This window comes from Colobus angolensis, unplaced genomic scaffold, assembly GCF_000951035.1.
Source record: "Colobus angolensis palliatus isolate OR3802 unplaced genomic scaffold, Cang.pa_1.0 Scaffold36, whole genome shotgun sequence".
NCBI lineage: Eukaryota > Metazoa > Chordata > Mammalia > Primates > Cercopithecidae > Colobus > Colobus angolensis.
The window spans coordinates 4937833-4961468 of record NW_012116932.1 but is presented as its reverse complement, the minus strand read 5'-3'; the positions used below and the strand labels follow the sequence as shown (position 1 = coordinate 4961468).

Below are 23636 nucleotides of genomic sequence, written 5' to 3'. Positions count from 1 at the left end.
AAAACTATTTTCTATTTGTTGCTAGTGTATATATACAATTGATTTATGTATGTTAATTTGTACCCAGCTACCTTACTATACTCTTTTATTAATTCTTGTATGTTATGTTGGATATTTTATGTATACAATCTTAATATCTGTAAATTACATCTTTGGTACTTTTTTCTTCTTGCACTTTTTTTTTTTTCTTTTCTTTACTATGCTGGCTAAGACTTCTGTTACAAAGTGGAACTGAGAAGAACAGACATCTTTGGTTTTTTTTCTTTTGATCTCAAAGGGAAAGCGTTCCATGTTCCAATTAAGTATGATGCTTGATACTTTAAAACAATGAATATCCTTTCTCAGAGTGATGCAATTCCCTTTTTTTAAAATTATTATACTTTAAGTTCTGGGGTACATGTGCAGAACGTGTAGGTTTGTTACATAGGTATACACATGCCATGGTGGTTTGCTGCACCCATTAACCCGTCATCTACACTAGGTATTTCTCCTAATGCTATCCCTCCCCTAGCCCCCCAACCCCTCAATAGGCCCCAGTGTGTGATGTTCTCCTCCCTGTGTTCATGTGTTCTCATTGTTCAACTCCCACTTATAAGTGAGAAAATGCGGTGTTTGGTTTTCTGTTCTTGTGTTAGTTTGCTGAGAATGATGGTTTCCAGCTTCGTCCATGCCCCTGCAAAGGACATGAACTCATCCTTTTTTATGGCTGCATAGTATTCCATGTCATATATGTGCCACATTTATTCCTTTCTATTCCAACTTTTCTAAGAATTTAAAATTATAAATGGAAATTAAATTTTATCAAATGACTTTCAGCATCAATTAAGAAGACTATGTGATTCTTTTCCTTTAATCTATTAAGAAAAATATAACATATTTTCTGTTGTGGCATGCATTACTATTATGGTTAACAAAAAAAAAAAAGAAAGAAAGAAAAGAAAGCTCTGCAAAGCACCCGTTATTATATGCAAAAGTATGTTAGGTTCAAGCTGGAGTGAGAGTATCCCTCCCAGATGTGTGGATATGAAGTGGTTTTGGAAAGTTTCCATATTCTGAAACTACAGAGGTTTCATCCACTAACCTAGGGAAATAGAATAACCTCAGGAATACTAAGATTACTTTGAGGCACATGAAGCTTGGTAACTTAAACAGCTTCATTTATGAATTATTTTCTAAATATACTTCAGAGCCATTTGTTCTTAGTTCTGAGTCTCAGCTTTGCTCCTGTCTCTTTCACAGTAGGCCTTCTCAAAAGCATACCTTCTCTAAGGCATACATTTATGTGTGCATCTAACAAGTGAGTATGTGTGCGTGTGTGTGTGTGTGTGTCGGGGGCGAGGGGACTCATCTTACCAGGCCACCTTAGACTAATGAAATTAGAAATTAGACTTTCTGGGGCTGGGACTTAGGCATTTAAAAAATCTCCCCAAAAATTGCAATATGCAGCCAAAGTTGAGAACCACTAATCTGTATCTCCTTGAAACTGAAAATCGTGTATGTTTATGAAACAAAGCTCATAGAAGGAGAGACCTAGTTATTACAAAGACAAACAGACAATAAGATTCAGCATTACCCACATGAGTCATGGCAAGATAAATAAAAGACAAAGACTGCCAAGTGAAGGAAGAAAAGAAAGCAAAAAGAGAAGGAAAAATAATGATAGCAAATCTACTCACTCAATTTTCTCTGGAAGGTCAGTTCGGGTCATGCACACACAATTAACCAAAATAGTGACCGTAATAAATAAACTGAACCACCTGAAAAGCCTGTGTTAAGGAAAAGCTGAGATCACCAAGTCTCTGTGGTGTCATCTAGGATCACCTTGATGCTGAATAATTACAATCATAAATATTAGCTAGTGTTAGCTTTATGATCTTGTCACATAATGACTACTAACATTTACTGAGTGTGCCTAAGCTAGGCTGAGTACTTTGTCCATGTTACTTCTAATATAACTAATTTACAGGTGGGTATTATTATCTACATTTTGAAGCTGAGAAGCAGGCTGACAGAAAATAAAAGTTAAATAACTTTTCTCAGGTCATGCAGCTAGTCAAGCATGCTGCAGAGATGTGAACTCTATCTGTCTGATAAACTCTGAGCAAGATAGAAGGAAACAGACACCCTTTTCCAAAATGTCCTTCTGCCCCGAAGTCTTCATTTCACTACACAAAATGTTCTGAAATTTCATCTGGCAAATGTCTTTTTTATTCTAAAAGACAAAGAGAAGTTAGAAACTTGGAGATAAGTGAAGAGGTACAAACTTTCATGGGAATTAGTTTCATCAGATTGTTTGCATAACTTAGTTGAGATCAGTTCCACCGAGGAAATGGTCTTCCGGATAGGAACGGTGGAGGCAGGCACAGGGAAGTGAAATACTGGCTCTGGAAGAAAACCCCAAGTAGAATTAGGCTGGAGTGGAGAACTCTGAATAGCCAGAGTGGAAAATATTGACAGCTGACTAGGGCAAAGGGATCACCAGAAGGGGAGGGAGGCATTGAAAGAAAGGTGGGTGAATGGGGTAAAGAGAAGGGAAGAAATGTTGGTGGGGAGAATCTAAAGGTAAATTGCTCCTGCTTGGACATTTTTCTTAGGAATAGCTGGGGTCCTAACAGTACTTCCTAAGGAAAAACAAAGCTTGAAGATAAGCTTGACCTACAGAGAGAGTACAACACTCATTTTTCAATTTGAACACAAGTATTTAAATGCATTTTCATTTTCTGTAAAGGCCTTGATGTGTCCGGTTTTAGTTACTTAGGAACCCATCTATTTTGAAAAGGAAAATTCTATTCATTAAACCACATTTTCCTGATGACTTACAATTAAATTAGGAAGTATGTTCACATAGGGGGAAATGTTAATCCAAGGATTAAACTAAAATCATGTCTCCAATTCTACAAACCTTTAAAAGTAATATATCTTATGTATAATATTAGTTATGAAAACATTCATGGCAAATGTGATTAGAATTATATTTTTGGTGAAATATTAATAATAGGGCCCTGAGAATTCTAGTATCTTTTGGGGCTGGAGTTACCAAATTTATGAGATTTAAATGCAGACTTTTGTGAGGAAGAGACCCTCTCAACAGCTTTTCTGTTCAGCTGTGGCTCTACCAAGCAATTATTTTACTCATCAAACCTCAAGATGAAGAGAATATTCACTGGTCACTTGGTTCTTTTAAGGGGATTTTATTTCTAATTAGCTGTTTTTTACTTATCCAGATGTAATTCAACCAGAATCCACATAGAGGAGTTTGTATGTTTGCGATTTCTCTTTATTTGTAATTTCCATGTAATTATATATATTTTGAAAAAGCAACAACTACCAAAGCAGAGATGACACATTGAAAGAATAATTATCCTGATTACTTTCCATTAACTGCCTACCTCCTCACTGCAGATACTGCTCTATGCAGGATGCAGGCTGGACTTCTTAACTAGGTACATGGTCTTGGATAATTTACTTAATGCCTCTGTGTGTCAGTTTCATTATCTGTAAAATGGGGATGGTAATCTCTACTTTGAATTGATGATGGTATTGACACTTAGGAAGTATTTAGCAAGTGGGAGACTGCTATTGTCATTAAATATCCTTCTGTAGAATCTGAAAATTCAAGATTCAGCTCAGAAAACATAATTCTTGCTGGCTGGCCATAAAGACAAAAATGTAAAAAGAGAAAACATAATGCAACTTCATCAACCGTGCAGCTTCATGTTGAGTGTGCAGCTAGATGACTGTACCAAGGTTACTAGCTCAATGAGAACTGTCCAGAAATCCAACAATCTGCCTCAGAGTTAGGGAGCAGGGTGGAGCTCTTTTTTACTGATGCCTTCTAGGAAAAGGCTGGTTACCATTTGTCAGGCAACTGAGGCAAGTGTATTCTTGCACATCAATCTCCTGCAAGCCAGGGCTAAATTTGTCATAAGGAACTTCCAATCCTTCCAATGATCAAGGATCTTAGGTCATTAGGATCTTTCCATTAGGACCACCCAGGAAGATCTTAGGAAAACAAACCAAAGCTTCTTTTCTCTACTAGTTTGGCTTGCCTTGCAAAATCCCCTGAAGGCAGCTTCTGACACTACCTAAAACAATTCATATAGTAGACACTTGACCAATGTGTCTCTAATTATTACAGTCTTGTATGGCATGAACCTCGGATTATTGACATTTTAAACCTGCTAGGAGTTTTTGAGTAACTTGTGATGTTAACAGTGCCCCATGACCAATGAGGTCTCATTGAGACTGTGTGTGCTCTTCCCATCATGGTCTGCTTTCCTTGCCCTCTAGGAGGTGCTGCTCTTTTGCTCAGTAAGCAGCCACTTCTCAGCATGGTTACGGCACAGAGTAACAACTCATGCCTATCTCATCTGCCCAAAGAAGGTTTGGGCCCTCTTACTGCCTGTTGTGTTGTGGGGAGAGCGGACCACACACCATGGTGAGAATGTGTCTGGGGGCATCAGCAAACCTCCCCTCATAAAGAGGGCGTTTTTCACATTGTACATTCACAGGTATGTCTAGATTAGTCTGAGGTGGATCCAAACCACCTGTGTGTTGCATGAACACTTCCTCTGTGTCTTGGGACTGCTTCGGGGTGTGGGACATACTAAAGGCACAGGCCATTTTTTCAATCTAATAACCTCATTGTCCTTTTGGGATTCAATTGGATAAGGGCTCTGTTGTTAACCTCTAAAGAAGGTACTGGACACGGTGAGCAAAGTCTGATTCTAACACGTGGAAGAGGCAATTGTGCAAAGGATATGAGTGGACAGACACTTTGATGGCCGTTCTTCTGATCAGGTTGAAAGGACTGAATAACCACAGGGCCCGAGTGGCACTAAACCGGGAAATGGTCCTCCCTTTGTTCAGCACCATAAATGTCTAAAACAAAACAAAACAGAAAGTGGACCTCCAATGAGAAACAAGATTCCTTATACAACCATATTTTTAAACATGAGTGGCATTATCTCAGGCTCATGAGCAAGAAGGGCTCTGGGAACCACAGGTCAATGACAGCCAAATGGAGGCATGGAGAGGTAGAGAGGATCAAGGACTAAAAGCCGTATCCTCACCCTCTCAGCAAGATCCTGGTCTCTGGGACTGACAGTGCACCAAGATGAGCCCACTGAGGGTGCTTCATGGACAGACAGCCAATCCGCAGACTGGTAAGATGTATTATGCCCAGGGGAGGATTCTGGCAGCAGGATGGTGAAGTTCAGGTTGCATTTAATTTCTCTTCTGACTAGAGAACCATGCTTGTTTTGTAATGTTTCTTCTGTCTCCACCTCCTATGTCTTTGCCTCTTAAACCCTCTCCTGTTTTCTCCCTCTGAGCATTTAGGAGTATATGAACTCTTGGCATGGGAGAGGAGAAAGAAAGATATTCAGTGACTTTTTATTTACTCTGCTAGCCATATTTGAGATGGCTGGTTCCTGTCCTCCTAAATCCCAAACATGCATTCACCATTTTTTGGTTCTGTAGAACATCTCAAATACAACATAGGTGAGATAATTGTCATGAAGAAGCTCTTGTTTAAACTAGTGATTCTCAAACTTTTTGATTTCAGGGATTATTACTCTCAAATCTTATTGGGGACCCCAAATAATTTTGTTTGTGTTAATATCTTTTTGTTTATGCCATATATATGTATATCATATTAGAAATTAATATATATATATGCTTATACACACATACATACATATCATATGTGTGTATATATCTCATATTAGAAATTTAAAACTCAGGAAATTTTAAAACACGGGAATATACAAGCACACATTCCAGTAGCTGTTAGAGTGATGACATCATCCCCCATCAATAGCCTCTATATTTACCAATGTATGATGATAAGAGAATGTGTGTGAAAAAGACAAATTATATCCAAGTATTGTTATAAAATAGTTTTGATTTTATAAACCCACTAAAAGAGTTCTGGGTACACCACGGGTTCCAAGATCATAGTTGAGGACCACTGGCTTAAATCATCCTGCTTTCTGTCCTCATCCCCATACTCCTTCCCCAACCTCAAGATGTGTGCTCTCCACCTGCAAAGAGAGCCAACTCCTCTGGAGGCCCCAGGCCAGAGCTCATCCAAGGGAACAGTCAACTTTCCCTGAAAGCTCTGCAGCAGTTATCTGCTTTTGAAGATCTGGGTTTAGTTAGTTTCTATCATAAATATCATAAAAATTCAAAGAGATCATCAAAGAAGTTAGATATAGTTCTTTTGTTGTTAACGGAATCTTTAGCAGACTACATCACCCAGGGTTCAGGAGGACTTCCTGGACTGGGTGGGACCAAGACTTCCTCTCCAAGAGCTGAGAGCAGACATTCCTACTGGTAGCTCTTACCCGGTGTGTGCTGTAGAAGGTGTCTAGATCCTCCAGGGGCTCCCCAATCAGTTCTGCTGGGAGCTCACCATAGAACTTGGGCAGCTGGTTGCAGGCTTTCAAGTCTAGCTGTGGCCGAGTCTTCTCTTCTTGGTCCTTCTGCTCCCTGTGCTTCTCTCTGGCTTTCTTTGCTGCCTGCTTGGCAGCAATTTTCTTCTCTATCTCCACCAGTGACTCCGGAGTAAAGCGACGAAAGTTGTTAGTTTCGAGGGATCCAATGGGGAATTCCATCTTCTCGTTCTTCTTCAGGAAGTATTTATACTCTTATAAGAGTGGACATAACCACAGAGAGGTGACAGCTTGCCCACTGGTCCTGTCCCTCTCATCTGTCCCATTTTGATTGTCAGAACAGCCCCCCTCCCACCCTCATATCTGGCTTTTCCCTGAACTCACACTTGGCTCCTCCCAGGAACCCATTCCCCTGCAATGCTCTCAGGGGAGGCTGTTTATTCCACCGTCCTCCAGGTGGCTATGTCTTTGCTCCCCATGTGCTTCTATGTCATTGCTTCTTCACCACTTTGTACCATCCTACCACCACCACCAGATTTAGCCATGCCGCCCTCTCTCCTCATTTCCAGGACCACTGAGCTCCAGGCACTCTCCCATATTCATCAAAGACTTTGGTTCATAGTCTATTTGATTTTAAGTCTCATGCTACTTTCTTATCACAACCTTTTATTTATCGACATTGTCAACATTTCTCCCGCTGTTTGAATTCCATTTGGACCTCCAAGTTACTAGAGAGCTCCAGATTATTGGAGACTTTCACCGGAACCTCCAATTTCATTGGGACCTTCAGGTTCAGTCTATGGCTGAACAGTTCTGTCCATATCAGACCTGTGGTCCACAATTTTAGCCACTCCTCACCCTTATCCTAAATCCCAAGCCTAAGTCAATCTAGAACCGTTCCCCTGAACTGCTGAGGGGTGATGGGGAAACTCAGTATTGCCTGGGAATCATATGGTATCCCTAGTCAGCAGTTTCTTCTAGTCTGAGGTTTCAAATACACTCTTTTTCTCACTATTCCCTGTCTTCTTTTGCAGTGAGCCAATGACCACATTTCCTAGTTCATGGAGAAAAACAGAACTCTGTCAACTTCATGCCACCAAACCTCTGACTCACCTGCGTCTGCAGCCTTTTATCCTCCGTCCCTTCTGTTACAACATGAGAGGTATCATCCCACATTCTAAGGACCACTCCTTTCCCTCTGCTTAGGGTCTTATCTCATAGCTACCTCATTTTTCTCTCTCTCCTTGTCTGCCAGCTCTTTCCTATCAGCATTTAAAGATGCTTAACTTTCCTTCAACTTTAAAAACTCTCCCTTGATGCAGAGCCCATCCAGGTCTTCCCTCCTCTCTCTTTCTGTTCTCTGCTGGCTTTTAAAAAAGGACTTACTTCTGCTCACTGTTTCTAGTCACTCTTCAGTCTTTGAAGCTTGGATTTTGCCCTCCTATCTCACTAAAATGCTTCCTTGCAGGGATACAAGAGATCACCTTGTGGCTAAAGTCAGGGGGCCCTTCTCAGTTCTTATCTCTTTTTTCTTTTTCTTTTTCTTTTATGAGAGAGGGTATCACTGTCACCCAGACTAGAGTGCAATGGTGTAATCTCTGCTCACTGCAACCTCTGTCTCCTGGGCTCAAGCAATTCTCCCACCTCAGCTCCCCTACTAGCTGGGCTACAGGCACATGTCACCACACTCGACTGATTTTGAAAAAATTTTTTGTAGAGACAATATACCACTATATTGTCCAGGCCCATATCAGTTCTTATCTTGATGGTCCTATTGCCTGTTTTGACAACTTCCTCCTTAAAATACTGTCTCTCTTTGGCTACCATGACACTCTCTTTGTTTTCCTAACTTTCCGTCTTCTTCTCAGTCTCTCCTTTCTCAGCTTCTCCCATGCATGATTGTGAACATTGGCACTCTATCTTTTGTTTTCAGAATAATAACAGTAACAGCTTCAACAGCACTAGCATTTACTGAGATTCCACTGTATTTCAGACTCTGGATTAAGCAATTTTCATGCATTATGACATTAACTATCACTGTACCTGTGAAGTATTATCTCTAATATATAAATAAGATACCAGAGCATCAAAGTTAAATTTTCCAAGATCACATTACTAATGAGTGGCAGAATGGTACTTAAACTCACGTATGTTTGCCACAATCTCTTGGGAACATCTCATCATTCCCATGTCTTCACTTCTCATTTATATGCAGATGACCGAGTCTTAATCTGTAGCTCTCAGAAGTCCATGGGGCTCAGATCTTCATTTGACCTCTCCACTTGAGTGTCTCCTGAGCACCTCAAACTCAGCACGCCCCAAACTACTTATTGTTATCTCCTCACTTCTTTTGAATACATGCCTCTCCTCCATGTCTTTTTGCTGCCATTAGCCCCAGATAGCCTGTTTCTGTGTCTGTCCACAACCTGGGTACCATAATTATGCCCTTTCTATTTCATTCCCACATACAATCAGACATCTAGTGCTGTTGCTTCTGCCTCCTTAGTATCTTCTCTTCATGTCTCTCTAATCTCTCCATCATACTGTTGGTCCAATCACTGCTATCCCAATGGCCTCATATGTGTCATTTTGATTACCCTTTAGTCCTTTCTAACCTATTCTCCAACAGTGACCAAATGATATTTCCAAAATGCAAATCTGGTTATATGATATCTTTATTTAAAATCATTCTAAAGCTCTCCATAGCACTCAAGATAACCCAAACTGTGTGCTGACCTCTCCAGCATGGTAGTTCCCAGCCACACTACTTTTATAAGTTTCTCCTTGAATTTGATGCTTTCCTTTTTATGTTAAGGCTTTTCTATATTCTACTTCCTTTGCCTAAAATTATCTTTCCACTTTGTTTTGCCTGGTTAATCCTCTCTCATTCTTGTACTCTTGGCTTTGAGACAATCTCTTCCATTTCTGATCTATATGAAGTCTATGTTAGGATTCCTGTTTCATGTTTCCATAACTCTCTGCTCTTTCTCTATAAACCTCTGATTTGTAATTTTTGTTTGCCTTTCTATTGTTTCTACCAAATTGTAAGCTCAGTGATGGCTGGACTCACATCTATTTTGTTCAGCATAGATTTTCCAGAACCTAGTACAGTGTCTGGCACTTAGTAGATACGGAATGGATAGTTGTTGCATGAATAGAGGTAATGACAAAGCATAATAGCTGAAAAACTAAAGAACATTTTGTTCAGAAAAATGCAGCAAAAATCACAGATCCAATAATAGGAATATAAGGAACCAAAGAGATGATTGAGTCTATTGACATTTTAGAGCTCACACACCCCAAAGTCAAGCAGATGGCGGCAGAAGCACTGCTTAAATCAAATACCCCTATGATGGCGATCCTGCTTGCTCCCACCATACCTACAGGTGTCTCTTGAATCCAATACCCCTGTGATATAGACACTACTTATTGTCACCAGCCCTAGAGGCAGCTCTGGTACCCAATACCCATATATGGGAGGCTCCGTTGGTTGTCACCAGTCCTTCCATGCATTGAAGTCCTGGGAGGAGCTCTCACTGCTCTGACACCATTCCTCTTCCTTAATGTCCTCCATTACTTTCTTCTGAGAACTTTCCCTCACCCCCTTCCTCTCCTCCTGCCTATTTGTAGTTGATCTGTCTCTTAGGGAACTTTTCAAAGTCAACCTACATTACATAATTGAACATCTGTCTTCTATTTTCTTCTAACCTAGAAATTCTGTGCATTGTGTGCCCAAATTCTGATTAACATGGTGTATTTATGCAATGACCATTCAAACACTGTTGACTTCAGTGTCTTTAATTCTTCCCTTCTGAGAAACAAGGATTAAGTTAACTTTCTCTTCCTCATCTAGGGGAGAAGAGATACTTATAGTTTGGAACCAAATTTGAATCCCAGGACTCAGTCGTTTAGTAACAATGCAGGAGTTCTCTCAGTGACACTGGAATGCAATGTTGAGGATTGAGAACAGGACTAAGCCATAATTCCAGGTCCTGGAGGTGGGGCTTGAGGTCAAAGCAGACACAGTCATGAGACTGACTTGATGCCAAATGTCCATGGTTCTTCTGGGCTACCATAAATCCCTCTGACTAAGGATAAAGTTGTTTTCAACATTGGGGTGGGAATTTGTAGTGATGTGATGTGGGTATGAAGGACCAGTCCTTCTTTTAAGACTTTCCCATTAGAGGTGATAGCTCTGGACTTGGGATCTCTTGATTGAAGTGGTTCTCTATATCCCCATCTATTACCCAGTGTCTTTATATGACATCCTGAGAAAAATATTGGAGTGCAAGTAGTTTATCTGAGAGCTATTTCTAGGAATGTCATAGAAGAGTGGAAAAGTAAGATAAGAAGAAGAAAGCAGTATTTTTATGAGCCATTTACTCTTATGGGCAAACTGGGCTCAGAATTGTTTCACTGAGGGGTAAGGATACTAGGGTTTTATCTACCAGTCCTGTCCCTTACTGGTTGAGGGTCGTCCTGGGATCTTAACTCTACAGAACTTACTTCAGTGGCCAGAGAAAGTCCTGCACAGAGAGAGGCAGGAAGTCACATGTAGGAAGTGTCTGCTATGACCTCTGGGCTAGATCCCTGGGAAATGAGCAAGGTGCAGACAGTGACTGCTACAGTCCTTGCAACCTTAATTGGGAATCTCTATTTCAGGGTCCAGTTGAATGCAGTGGGGAAGGCACATCCTTTGTGAGGTAGCAATATCAAATGTATGTGTTATAGAGTTAGTCTGGACCCGATATTCACTTCTTGAATTGGTGGTTGAGGAGGAGACAATCCAAGAAATCAAGAAACATCTATTCTAGTTTGGCTGCAAGCTCAGCCCTAGCTTTCAAATAGTCCGCATAAGTTTTTGCAGTTATATTCCCTTAAGTTTAATAGCTGTTCCTGCTAAGCAAGCCTCTCTATTTGGTGGGTATTCAGCCCTCCCAAGATGAACCAACAGTGATATCTGGTTCTCCTTTTTTTTTGAGACAAGGTCTCACTCTGTTGTCCAGGCTGGAGTGCAGTGGCACAATCACAGCTCACTGTAGCCTTGACCTCCCAGGTTTGAGTGATCCTTCCACCTCAGCCTCCCAAGTAGCTGGGACTCCAGGTATGTGCCACTATGCCTGGCTAATTTTTGTATTTTTGACAGAGTTTTTCCATGTTGCCCAGGCTGGTCTCGAACTCCTGGGCTCAAGCAATCTTCCCACCTCAGCCTCCCAAAGTGCTAGGATTACAGGTATGAGCCACTGTACCCAGCCCCTTTTGCCTTCTTAATATCAGGTGGGAGAGGTTCTTTCTCTATTGTCCTTCTCTAAAGCTCCAAGCCTCCCAGAACCTGTAGGATCTCTGGGGGAAGGTTGAGTTTCCTGAATACTAACCTGAGTGATGGCAGAACAGATTAGGTATAGGGCCAATACTTTCCTTTATGCAGTGGTTACCCTCTCTGCCCCAGATCCTGAGGGCCAGATCCAGGCCTACAGAAATTCCTTTCACAGGCAGTCCCCCATCACTCACATCGACTAATCAATTATAAGGATATTGACTCAGAGCCTTCAGAGAGGACTGTCTAACCTTGCATTTTCCCCAGTGTGTTCTGCAGAATTTGTAAACAAGAGTCCTATAGGAAAAACAATGTGGGTAAAATTTTTCCCTTTATAATGCATTTGTTGAAAAGTATGGAAGACACTAACATGTTTTATTGTTCTTTTTATTATGTAATGGTATGCTTTTAAGAAGTGACAGCCAATCTTGAACATGGCAGGGAGATAGAGGAGAAGGCCCAGCTCCTTGAATACATGGATGTACTTGCTAATTGAGAATGTGCTTCTGCCTGACACTCTCCAGTTTGGCAGCATAATTGCAGTTTTTTATTCTTAAAAAAACAAATTATTTAATTTCCCTAATTGGTTACTTTTCCTTCTCATATAAAGTTTTTCTTTAAAAAAAATCATTTGATTAAGGTTTTGATAATTTCTTCAGGTGATTTATTCATGAAACTATGTTTGCTGTGTTATTTTACTTCAAGTATATCTTGCATCTCCTGAGGCCCAACTGATGACTTAACAGTGCATGATGATTTTAAAGTTGTTCGCTGGTCCTATAAGCTTGCAAAATCTTGTCCTAAGATATGTTCTCTAATGCTTCCAGAAAGGGTCTCTGGGATCCCTGGTCCATCATGGTCCAGGCAACCCCTAAAAGGCAGTTCACTGACTTTCTAAGTTCTTTATGCATTACAATATTCTCAGAAAGCTCGTCAGCCCTAGGGCTAGTCTGGAGGTAAACAGGATGGTTTGCCATCACAGATGGGTAAAGCAGTATCTATGTGGAATTTTTTGTTGCTTGCTTTAGGGAAGCTAGAACCGAAGCTCCTACAACAGGTATTGATCATCTTAGTTCTCTGCAGTAACCACTAGTGTTGTGGAAAACAGCTCTTCCACCTTCTCTAGTACAGTGAACTTCACATGCCAGTCCACAGTCTGGTGCTGAGCTAGCTGTATCCCCATCACAGCGGGCAAGTGGGCTAAGATGCAGATTCCTGGACTCCACCTGCAAAGATTCTCATTCAGTAGGTCTGAGGTGAGGCCCAGGGAGCCCAATTTTTAACAGACTCATAACTGAAGCTGCCAAAGGTGTTGTCCCTTTAAGAAGCACTGAAGTTCTTTGCAACTGTGAGATGAAACAGGACAAGGTTATGGAATCTGATGAAGCCATGATCTACTCCCACAGTCTTAGGGCCTGGATGAAAATCTTTCTGGATTTTGGAGGTAGATCAGAAGCCAGTATTAGAGAGTTTTGGAAAAAGAGACCTGGCACCAAGTGGCAGGTATTCCTATTCGTTCTAGGAAATTCTGACTCCCCAGAGGTTTTGTTGGGGCAGTCCTTAGGACTTCCTCCCTTCTGTTGTCAGAATCAGGGCAACTCCTGGCCAGGAACTTCAGGAAGCTTACACCCAGGGAATGAGAACAGAGTGGAATTTGGTTATTTCTGAGGATCCAGTTTATATAGATATTTACCCTGTTTTGGGGATTTCTGGGATACAAGAGGACCCACTGGGTCTCTTCTTCATGGGCCATAGTAGCATCTTGACTTGAATTTCTGAGATCTGATGAATGAGCAGTTTCTAAGAAGGAGACTAAATGTGATTGAACAGATAACAGGTGTTTCACATTTGCCATTTCAATGGTGATTAAAATAGCTGTGGTTGGTCTTTGATTAAGACCTATGGTTTGGGAGAGCTAGCTGACTCAGAGCTTCTTGGCAGAGGCTGGTGCGAATAAGGGTGACAATGAGTGTCTTCCTGAGATTATAGTGGGCAGGGAAGGACAGAAGGTTCTTCCGACCAGATTTTGTAGATCTTATCAGGATGTTTCTCTGATTACACAGCAATCATAAATTCTCTATCTCCTGAGTGTTTACTAATTGAGTCTGATCACAGAAATGACTAAGCCTCATGAGGTGAACTACTCAAATCCTCGATCCACAACAATATCAACAGCACCTCATTTATGTACAGTGAGTTTACAAAGTGCTTCTGCATAATTATACCTTTTCGTCTCCAGAGAAATCCTGTAGAGTAGGTCAAAGGTATTTTCTTAAGAGAAAACTAAGAACCAATGAGGATCTGTGCTTACTGTGATATAAAGATGTTAATTGGACTGAACAAGCTTATCTCTGAGTCTTTTGATTCCAGACTCAGAGCTTTACCATCTCTGGGGTAGGTCTGGAATCCTACTGATTGGGGCACCATTGGAGAGTTCTGGGACTGGAGAGAGGCAGCAACTGATCTGAATGTGTTCAGATTTGGTGAGATTTCAAGGGGCCTCTGAGAACAGCCTTTTTCCCCGTAACTCACTGAGGTCTTAAGAACCCAGTAGAGGACTTTCCCTACTAATGTAACATATGACTCTGTATAGCAGATATGATATGGATAAGCAGGTAATTATAGTTTTTCCAGAACTTAATTAGTAAGCAAAATTGTAAGATTTTACCTGTGTAGGATTGTACCTTCTCATACTTTCCATGGTTGCTCTCATCCACTTATATACAACTACAGTTAGCATTTTCATGTAGGTGACTCCAAACTCTAGACCTTTCTTCTGAGTTCCAGTCATGCTAACCCACTGCCTTTGGACATATTCCCTTTAATGTTCCATAAACACCTCAAAATCATTGTCTACCATGATCTCATCATCTTCCTCCACCAAAATCAAGCGTCTCTCCCCTCTGTGTTCCCTATCTCAATAAACTGCATAGCCATTTTTCCAAGATAGAAACTTAGGAGCCTTCCTTTATGCTTCCTCAAATCTTCCTCCCTTATGCCAGACACCTTTTTACATTCTGTGGATACAGCAGTACACAAACTATAGGTCCATAACCTTTGGGAGCTTAAATATAGCTCTAGGCCTCAGTCGACTAATCTGGCCAACTTCCCAGACCCTTACTGTTCAAAGGAGAAAAAGGCTGAAGTTATGATGACAACCTAAGTAGTCCGTGGCCACATTTGAAATATTAAATTTATATCTCTAGCCCAAGTCTTTAACTTACATTCCAAATCCTTGTATTCAGCCATCTATTCATCACCACCCACCCAGATGTCTGACAGAAGTATAAAGTGAAATTATAATATTTTACTCCCAATATACTGTTTCCTTAGCCTTCTCCCATTTTAACACATTGTAACTTCATTATTCTAGTAACTTAGGTCCAAAGCCTTAAAACTTTTAAATTACCCATTATTTCTCTCTCTCAAATCTCACATCCAGTCTCAGAAAACTCTGATTCTGAAGCACAGCTGTCTAACTCTCATCACAGCCACTGCTAACCATGTAGTCCAAGCCACTATCACCCACTTCCATTGCTGCTGCCACAGTCCAATCCTCCATCAGCTCTTGATTGGACTGCTATTATATCTTCTTAACTTGTCTCACTGCTAGCATTCACTCAACCACTTGAAGACTATACTTTCTGTAGCAATCAGAATGGCACTTTTGAAATATACCCTATAGTGTGTTCCCATAAACTTCATCTCTGAACTCACTTCATATCATTCTCTTGCTTGTTCATTGGAACTGAGTCCCACAGACTTCCTGGCTGTTTCTTGAACACATCAAGCACAATATTGCCTGTGTTTTACAACTTGCCCTTCTCTCTGCCCATATTCTCTTCACGTTTATAATTACATAGCTCATTCAACTATTACCTTGCTAAAGAAGACTCCCTGACCATCTTTTCCCAAACAGCAGCCTCTGGCCACTTTGTACTCCTTTAGCTCTCTCTTCATTTTTCTTCATAACACTTTTTTCCACCTAATAGTTTACATTCTTTTTTGTTATTTATCTCCTTCAGCTAGAATGTTTGCCCCATGAAAGTATAGATTTTGTCTATTTGCTTAACCGCTGAACCCCAAACACTGAGAATAATGTTTAGTACATTGTAGGTAATCAACAGATATTTGTTGAATAAATAAATAAATATACAAGAGATCTGGATGGGCATGTATCAGATATTTATAAAAAGAGCCTTTCACCTGACACCAAAATTGAGTTTAGGGAACACAGGGAAGAGGAAGCACCTGTAGTTGAACTGCGAGTCCAGTGTGGATAGAAACTGACCATATTCCATGTTACTGAAAAGACAAGTATCTTATGTTCAATAACAACTTACTAAAATCCATCAAGATCTGGATAAAAGTTATTCTCCAAAGTGAGAGGGGAACAATAAAGGCTGAAACCAGGAGGGTTGTGGGGGCGGAATGGCATTGAATACTACGAAGATGCGGTAGCCAAAAATGAAAGAGAAGAAAAAGGATACGTCAATGTCATAAAAACAGCAGGAAGAAAAGTTTCAAGAACTGCTGAGTCTTGTTCTAGTTGTGGGAATGATTTTAGTCATGAAGACTCAGAGGCAGTGTGAATAAGTACCGTGGAGTGGAGAGGATGTGACTAGATTTTTCGAGTTGCTGGAAGAGGGTGTTTGAGATATTGGTGTGACTGCAAACATGACTAAGCTAATTATAAGAGATACCAAAAGAGCAGGCCATGATAATCAACTGTTTCAGGTTCATTATCTTCCCGGTATGACTTAGCTGCTTGGTGGAATAAGGAATGTGCTGTAAGAATGTTATTAGGACTGAGAATGTGGTTGGACCTTTCATAGCACTGGGTGAAAGTGTGACTGAGCTGGTGCTAAGAAATATTAACTGAACTATTGTTGTGTCTGAGTGAAACTGTGTTATGCACGGTGCTGAGAGTGATTAAGTTCTCTAATACATGGAACAAATAACCACACTAGCTTTAGCACTGAAGATATTGCTGGGCTCTCCATGGCAACACAAGCATGAGATTAAATGTCCCTGGTTTTGCAGATGTGGCCAGACTGGTCAAGACTTTAAGAAGATTGCCTCCAAGATGTAAGCATTTCATATAGCCAGTGACACTGATATGTGCCAAGCTAAGCAGTCCACTGCCTCGAAAAATTTTAATCTTTAGACATCTGAGGGGAGCAACAGGACACCGGACATACGAGTAAGCTGTCCAGGAAAGAGATAGCATTTGAAATAGATAAGCCACTGAGAAAGTGTAATAAGCTATTTGTGGTGACAAAAGTAAGACCACACTCTACATGATCCTGCCCAGTCGTTCGAGACCGAGTCTCAATAATCTGTGACACTGGAAAAATAGCACTTAGATATCTTTGAAGTTGAATAATCCTAAGTTGCCTCTGATACCAAAAAATGGGGTTAGGGAAATCCTTGCTTAACTGAATCACCTCTGAATGATCTCAGAGATAATAGCTAGGTAATCCGTTGTTGGAGCAGGACCAAAGTAATTTGCAGGGGCGGAGAAAAGTGCGTGCGCTATCCATGGTCCTGAAATAGCTAGTGAGTGCCTAGTCTGGGTTTGAGATGACCGTGGTACTGAACAAGAGAGAAAGGAATGGGTGAGAGCTGGATGGGACTGGCTTTCTGTGGGGCTTGGTGAATAACTGATCTGGTGGTATTGCTGAATGAGTGTGTCAGGCTGAAGTGCTGAGAATAGGTGCATTTATATGGGTGCTAAAGGGGAAGAAGAGCATAATTCAAAAAAGAAAGCTGGAGTTTTGAGAAGAAAGTGCCTAATAAGCCACTTCAAACAGATCTGCCCACCAGAATGGAGATCCAAACGAAGTTGAAGAGGAGAAATGTTAACTTCTCATGAGTCTTTACCTCGGTATCATCTCTTCCAACCCATTGAAAATGGGATCAGAAAGTAGAAATAGATTTTTGTGTCTAAGGAAGAAAAGAAGTTCCTCATCACATGATCTGAAAGTGTTGTGAACCAAAAAACTCAGGATGGTGGATTGAGTCAGCTATAGAAAACTTGAGTTATAATCATTCAAAAAAAAAGAAACCCAGAGAGATAGTGTGGTTTTGTTGAAATAGCCATTGGACTCAAAGACAGGAAGCATGAGTTCTGACATTGACTGGGTCTTTTGAATTATTTGACCCTCATTTCTGTGATTTGTAAACTGGAGATGATTACCTCTGCCCCACTCATCTGACACTGTTGCTGGGAAAATCAAATAACATATATAAAAGCACTGTGTAAGATAAATTATAGACAAATGCATAATATAGACCTTAATATTTCCATTACATATGTGATTTAATAGCCAATAGCCACTTAGCCTATTTCAATTCCACACCACTAGCTCTCAGTGTATAAACAAAACAAAAATGTGGGATCATTTGCAATTATATTAAATATAAAGAATTTACAATGTCCCACTTTATTTCTCCATACCCCAACTTTAGTTTGCAAATGCTTTTGAATATGGTTCAGCTGACCCAAATAAAAGTTTTCTCATTTGCACAATGAGGGAATTTGTCTGGGTGTATAATGAGACCCCTCTATCTTGACAAGAAGCCGTGTTCCTTTCTCCTATTTCTAATTCCCCCTCCTCCCCAAATTTTCATCCTATGATATCCTTAGCAGATATCATAAGATTCCTTCATAATTCTTGGAGGAGGAGGCCTGGAAAATAGTGTGAGTTCTTACAATTTTTAAAACTGTGGCTTAACATTACCAGTTACATTTAAGTAAGCCAAAGATTTTGTAAGGATGAAGTATAGGCTTGTTTCAAGAAGAATATTAAAATCACTAATGTAGATAATTATTTGCCATTTATAAAGTTTTGGTGGACAGTAGAATTTGTGTAATCAATTTTTTCTAGGGATGCTGAGGTCACAGGTTTAATTAAGTGATATAGTATCACAAAGCTCATACATGAAAAGTACATCAATGAGTGTTTTTGCACCTCAAAGCACTGTAATATGTCTCTCCCAGCTTCCTTTACCAAAGCTTTTGCTAAGATGCAAATGGCCTCCAGGCTGACAATTCCAGATAAACTCTTATACTTCTACTGACTTGACTTCTCAGCAGAATTTGACATGACTGACCACTCTATTTTTCTTGAAATCCTCTCTCTGTTCCATATGAGGCTTCATTGAAGTCTTCTGCATACTGGAGGTCATTAAATATCAGAGCTTCTTAGCATTCTGTCCTAGTCCTCTTTTATATCCCCTTGCATCAAAATCTAATCTCCTCTCATGGTTTTAACTCCCACTCAAACCTCTTTTCTGTTCCAGACCTGACTATCCACCTGTTCTTTTTGGATATCTCCCCCCTATAAATTGGTTGCTTCTTTCATATTCACTATTTGGTTAAACAGCACCATAAAGCACCCCGTTTCTCACATCATAAACACGTAGACTCTCCTCTCATCACCTCTTCACATGTGCCCCAACCACCAAGTCACAACCATCTCTTATCTGGTCTCTTACCACAGACTTGCTTATTAACTGGTCTCTCCCCATATTCTTTTTTGCCTGCTTTCATAGCAACCAACATAATCTTCAAAACTGCAAATCTGATCATATCACTTCTCTGATGATACTTTTCAAAGACTTCTCAACCTCTTTGGGTTTAGACATTCACATTCACCCCGTGTGAATGTCTGAATTCATTCACATGGCACTTAAGGCCTGGCATGGTCTGGTCCCTGCCCATCACCTCCTTGTACATCACCCTTTTCCTTGTTTTCCCCCTGGTAGTTACCCTGGTCTTCTTTCGCTTACTAAATTTCACCAGCTTGCTTTCTGCTTTGATCTTTTCACACATACTTTTCTCTCTTTCTCAGCAATGTTTTTGTCCTTCTTTCCCCCGGGCGACTTCTTTCTTCTTTCAATTTAGTTAAGAGTCATTTTTTCAGAACAACCACTCTTGACTCTCTGAACTAGACACGTTTTCTTTGTTATTCAGTTGCATAGCAGCCAGTATTTCCTGGTGGCCATTTATTTTGATAATTATCTGTTCAATGTCTCTGTTCCTATGTTAGAAAGTAAGCTTCCTGAGCCACAGACCATGTTCATATCTTCCTCTGCTGTATCCTCAGCATCTAAGACAATGTGACACATGTAAGTGTTTGAGAAATATTTGTGAAGTGAAAGAACAAATGAATGAATGATGATGGCTTTCTCAGAGACAGACTATTTTAGAGAATCATCACGAATGAGCCCTGTGACTGTTAAGTTTAGAATTTCTGCTGTCACTGTGACTAGTTTGACTTTAGAATTAAAGACATTGTTCCTATGTCCCAAAGATGCTGAGCACGACTGACCTTGTCTTGTGAAGAAAGAGGAGCTTGAAGCTGAAATATCAAGGCAAGAAAACTAATGACTGAAGGGGAGCTCAGTGACATTTTTTAAGAAGGAGTCATTGGAAGGCAGTGAAAAGAACTGTGATTCGGAAATAAGGGGTTCTGGGGTTAGGTAGCCCTGGATCTTCTGCTGACTTGCTTTCTGGTGTTGGACATGTTTTTGTTGTTGTTGTTTTTGTCTTTGAGAGGCAGTTACTACACAGGAAAATGAAGAAGTGCTCTGAGGTGACCTCTGCAAACTCTGGTGCTTTAGGGACCTAGAAGTAATGTTATGGCTCTGATTCATTCTGATTATGATCTTGTGAGGAAACTAACACTTGGTCATATTAGAAGCCAGGCAGGTTCCATGCAGACAGGTTGACTTTGCAGTAGCAAACAACAGGACTGGGCTTGATCACACACCTGGTGGAAGTATTTCTCCCAAATGTGATTGGCCTGTTTAGTTGCTTTCTGAATGCAACTTTTAGAGGAATTAGAAGACTGCTCTTCATAGACACTTTGTTCTTGACTTCCTAGAAAATGAGAAACAACAGATCTGTGTGTTCCTGACTTCAATCAAATGTGGACATGGCCTTGAGTTTTTAAGGTTCAGGGGCTTATCTCTTGAAACTGTCAGAGCCTGAAAGTGCCAGCTGAGCTGCTGGAGGTTATGGGGTGAGCCGGCAAGATAGCTCTTTCTCATTCTGTTGAATATTTTAAAATGCTTTCATTATCAGTAGTAGCACAATTAGGTGCTGTGGAAGATGATGTGGTGTAGTGGGAAAAGCAATGGGCTAGCGGTTAGGAGTCTTGAGTCCCAGCCACAGGTCTGTAATAAACCATGTTCAGTCTTTGGGCATCTTCTCTCTCTGGATCTGTTTTCTCATTTGTACAATGAAAGGATTGGTCTAGTTGTATCATGAGGCCCTTCTATCTTGACAAGAAGCCGTGTTCCTTATTTTCGAGGCCTTTGAGTCTACTCAGGGAGAAAAGAAGCCCTAATAACGAGGAAATCAAAAGAAAAATAAATAAGGGCTATATTATATGGTTCTGACCATGGAGTTTTAAGTAATAAAGATAAGTGACTCAAGGTACTAAAGAAGGGATGGATTAATATAGATTAGAGAAGCTGGTGAAGGCTTCCTAGGAAGCTGTTGGTAGAGTGCTTTTATGACTGTGTTTGTCACAATGTGAATGCCACATACACAATGCCACATACACTCTGGGCTTTCGTACACTGAAAAATACACAAATACATGCCCAGACTGAAGGCCCCTACTGGGCACTTTCTCTCTGTGCATGGCCTTGGTTGAACACCCGCCAAAAGCATGAGCCCCTGCTCGTTAAGCAACTCTGTGGTTGTTAATCTTCTTAAACATTAATTATTTCAAAGCCAAAGTGTTTCTCATGAACAACAATCCCCCTTTTTCTCTTCTAAGTTTCGAAAGAAAAAATATGCAATTTCTAATAAAAATTTACAGGTAGAAATGGGTTTTGGGCAAGGTTCTAAGACAAAAAGACTGTGAACATTATGTAAATGCCAACCAGTATAATGCAGCCCTTCAGTTTATTCCAGGGAAGCAAAGGATACGCAGGAAATCCAGTATTGCTGTGCAGTTCTGACACTGAAGGAATCTGTCTTTTGTTCACAAGTCGCATTCTGATTTGCTTCTCAAATTCTGCTTATAAATGGCAAATTCGGACAAAAATAGTGTGTCTCCTTTTAGGCTAAAGCTTAAATGTCACTTCCTCAGGGAGGCTTTCCTTGGTCTTGTCTGTCTAAATTAGGTGGCCCCGAGATCTCCCAAAGAATCTAGTTTATTTCTTTCCTGGCACTTGCCACAGTTTAAAATTATATTTATTTGTGTATTTGTATAATATCTGTCTGCCCCACTAGACGGTAAGTTCTATGAAAGCAGACATAAAAATCATTCTGTCTACAGCTCTGTGCCCCTGGTGCCTGGCAGCAAACAGCACATTAGCACATACCCCAAGTAGGTTTGTTGAATGTTTGCATGAAATAGTCTCATTAGGTAAAAATGAGATCTCAGTGAAATAGTCGCATTTTGCAAACATTGTAGCATATGCTTACTGTTTCAGATTTTTCAAAATGCATTTGATTGCATCTAAAGTTTGAATCCTCTCAATTTTTTTCTACACATTTTTACACTTATCATATCTTTTCTTCAACAGAGCAACGTATTTTCCATTGGTTAAGAAACTAATGTTTCAAGAGGATAGGGTAATGATTATAATCTTGGATACTGGAGCCTTACTTTCCAGGCTTAAATCCCCACTCTACAATTACCAGTTGTGGGACTAATAGAAGATTGCTTAACTTCTGTGTGCCTTAGTTTTCTCATCTACAAAATAATCATAATAATAGAACTACAGGCCAGGCACGGTGGCTCACGCCTATAATCCCAGCACTTCGGGAGGCTGAGGCAGCTGGCTCACTTGAGGTCAGAAGTTCAAGACCAGCCTAGCCAACATGGTGAAACCCCATTTCTAATAAAAATACAAAAACTAGCCAGGCATGGTGGCGTGCACCTGTAATCCCAGTACTCAGGAGGCTGAAGTAGGAGAATTGCTTAATGGGAGGTGAAGGTTGCAGTGAGCCGATATTGTGCCACTGCACTCTAGCCTGGGCAACAGAGTGAGATTCTGTCTCAAAAAAAAAAAAATGGAACTATAAAGTAGTCATGAAAATTAAATTAAATGAGTGTAAAAAAGATATGTACTGCTCAAGAACTAAGGAAGCAATATATTAATCTTGCTATTAATACTATTATCTCCCAAGGTAATATAATTAAGTAGTTGACTCAGAAGTGCTACCCACTTTGTCTGATTTTACATCAAAACATACAGTCTTCCTAATGTGCAACTCTTCCAACCAACAGTTGCAGAATCTGAGACTAGGTAATGGATCTTGCCTGGGACTCCAGTTAATAAGAGGCAGAGCTGGGCAACAACCCAGATTTTCCAGGACTTTCTACTGTCCAGGGCCAAGGCTGCCAATTTCCCCAGGATTCCCTTTTTCCTCCTCTCATACTGATTTCTCACAAAGCTAGAACTGGAATATATTGGAGCAGGGGAAACAGTGAGGTGTCTGACCAGCCTCTGGCCAGCCACTGAACCAGCAGGCCAACCAGGATGTCCTGAACCCCCTACCCCTCACTTGGTTTATGGTGGAGCAATGAGCCAGGCAACCAATCAATACTTCCTGAGCACCTTGATCCATGGTGACTGCCAGCAAGCTTCAGGGCAGCTGGCAGCCTGAGTGCCACTGACCCATGCTTGGCCTATGATCATCCACCAAGGCAGCCAGTGCTTTTAAAAAGTGTGATCACAGCTTTATGTGTTTAAAAATTGAACAAAAAAGATGATTGTCTTACTAACAAATGTGTCTTCTTATTTGCTTTCTAAATTTTGGGCACAGTGCTAAGTATTTTATGAACACTCATTTGATCCTCACACAATCATAGGAGCATATCCTATAATTAACCCATTTCTGCAGAGAAGCCACTAAAGCCTTGAGGTTAACTTAGTGAAGGTCATAGCCTATCGGAG

At 40.5% G+C, this 23636-nt stretch overlaps 1 protein-coding gene across 3 annotated transcripts in view; it reads right to left on the bottom strand.

Annotated features, from left to right (window-relative positions):
- The window catches only part of SCN10A (sodium channel, voltage gated, type X alpha subunit), a 97973-nt gene extending 91356 nt beyond the window's left edge, over window positions 1-6617 (bottom strand). For all 3 annotated transcript variants that reach the window (XM_011953301.1, XM_011953302.1, XM_011953303.1), the window contains exons 1-3: window positions 6348-6617; window positions 4754-4881; window positions 1677-1757 (exon numbers count right to left, since the gene is read on the bottom strand). In XM_011953301.1, the coding sequence (XP_011808691.1) occupies window positions 1677-1757; window positions 4754-4881; window positions 6348-6617 (479 nt within the window). The remainder of the gene's footprint in view (window positions 1-1676; window positions 1758-4753; window positions 4882-6347) is intronic.
- Between the last annotated feature and the right edge of the window lie 17019 nt (window positions 6618-23636).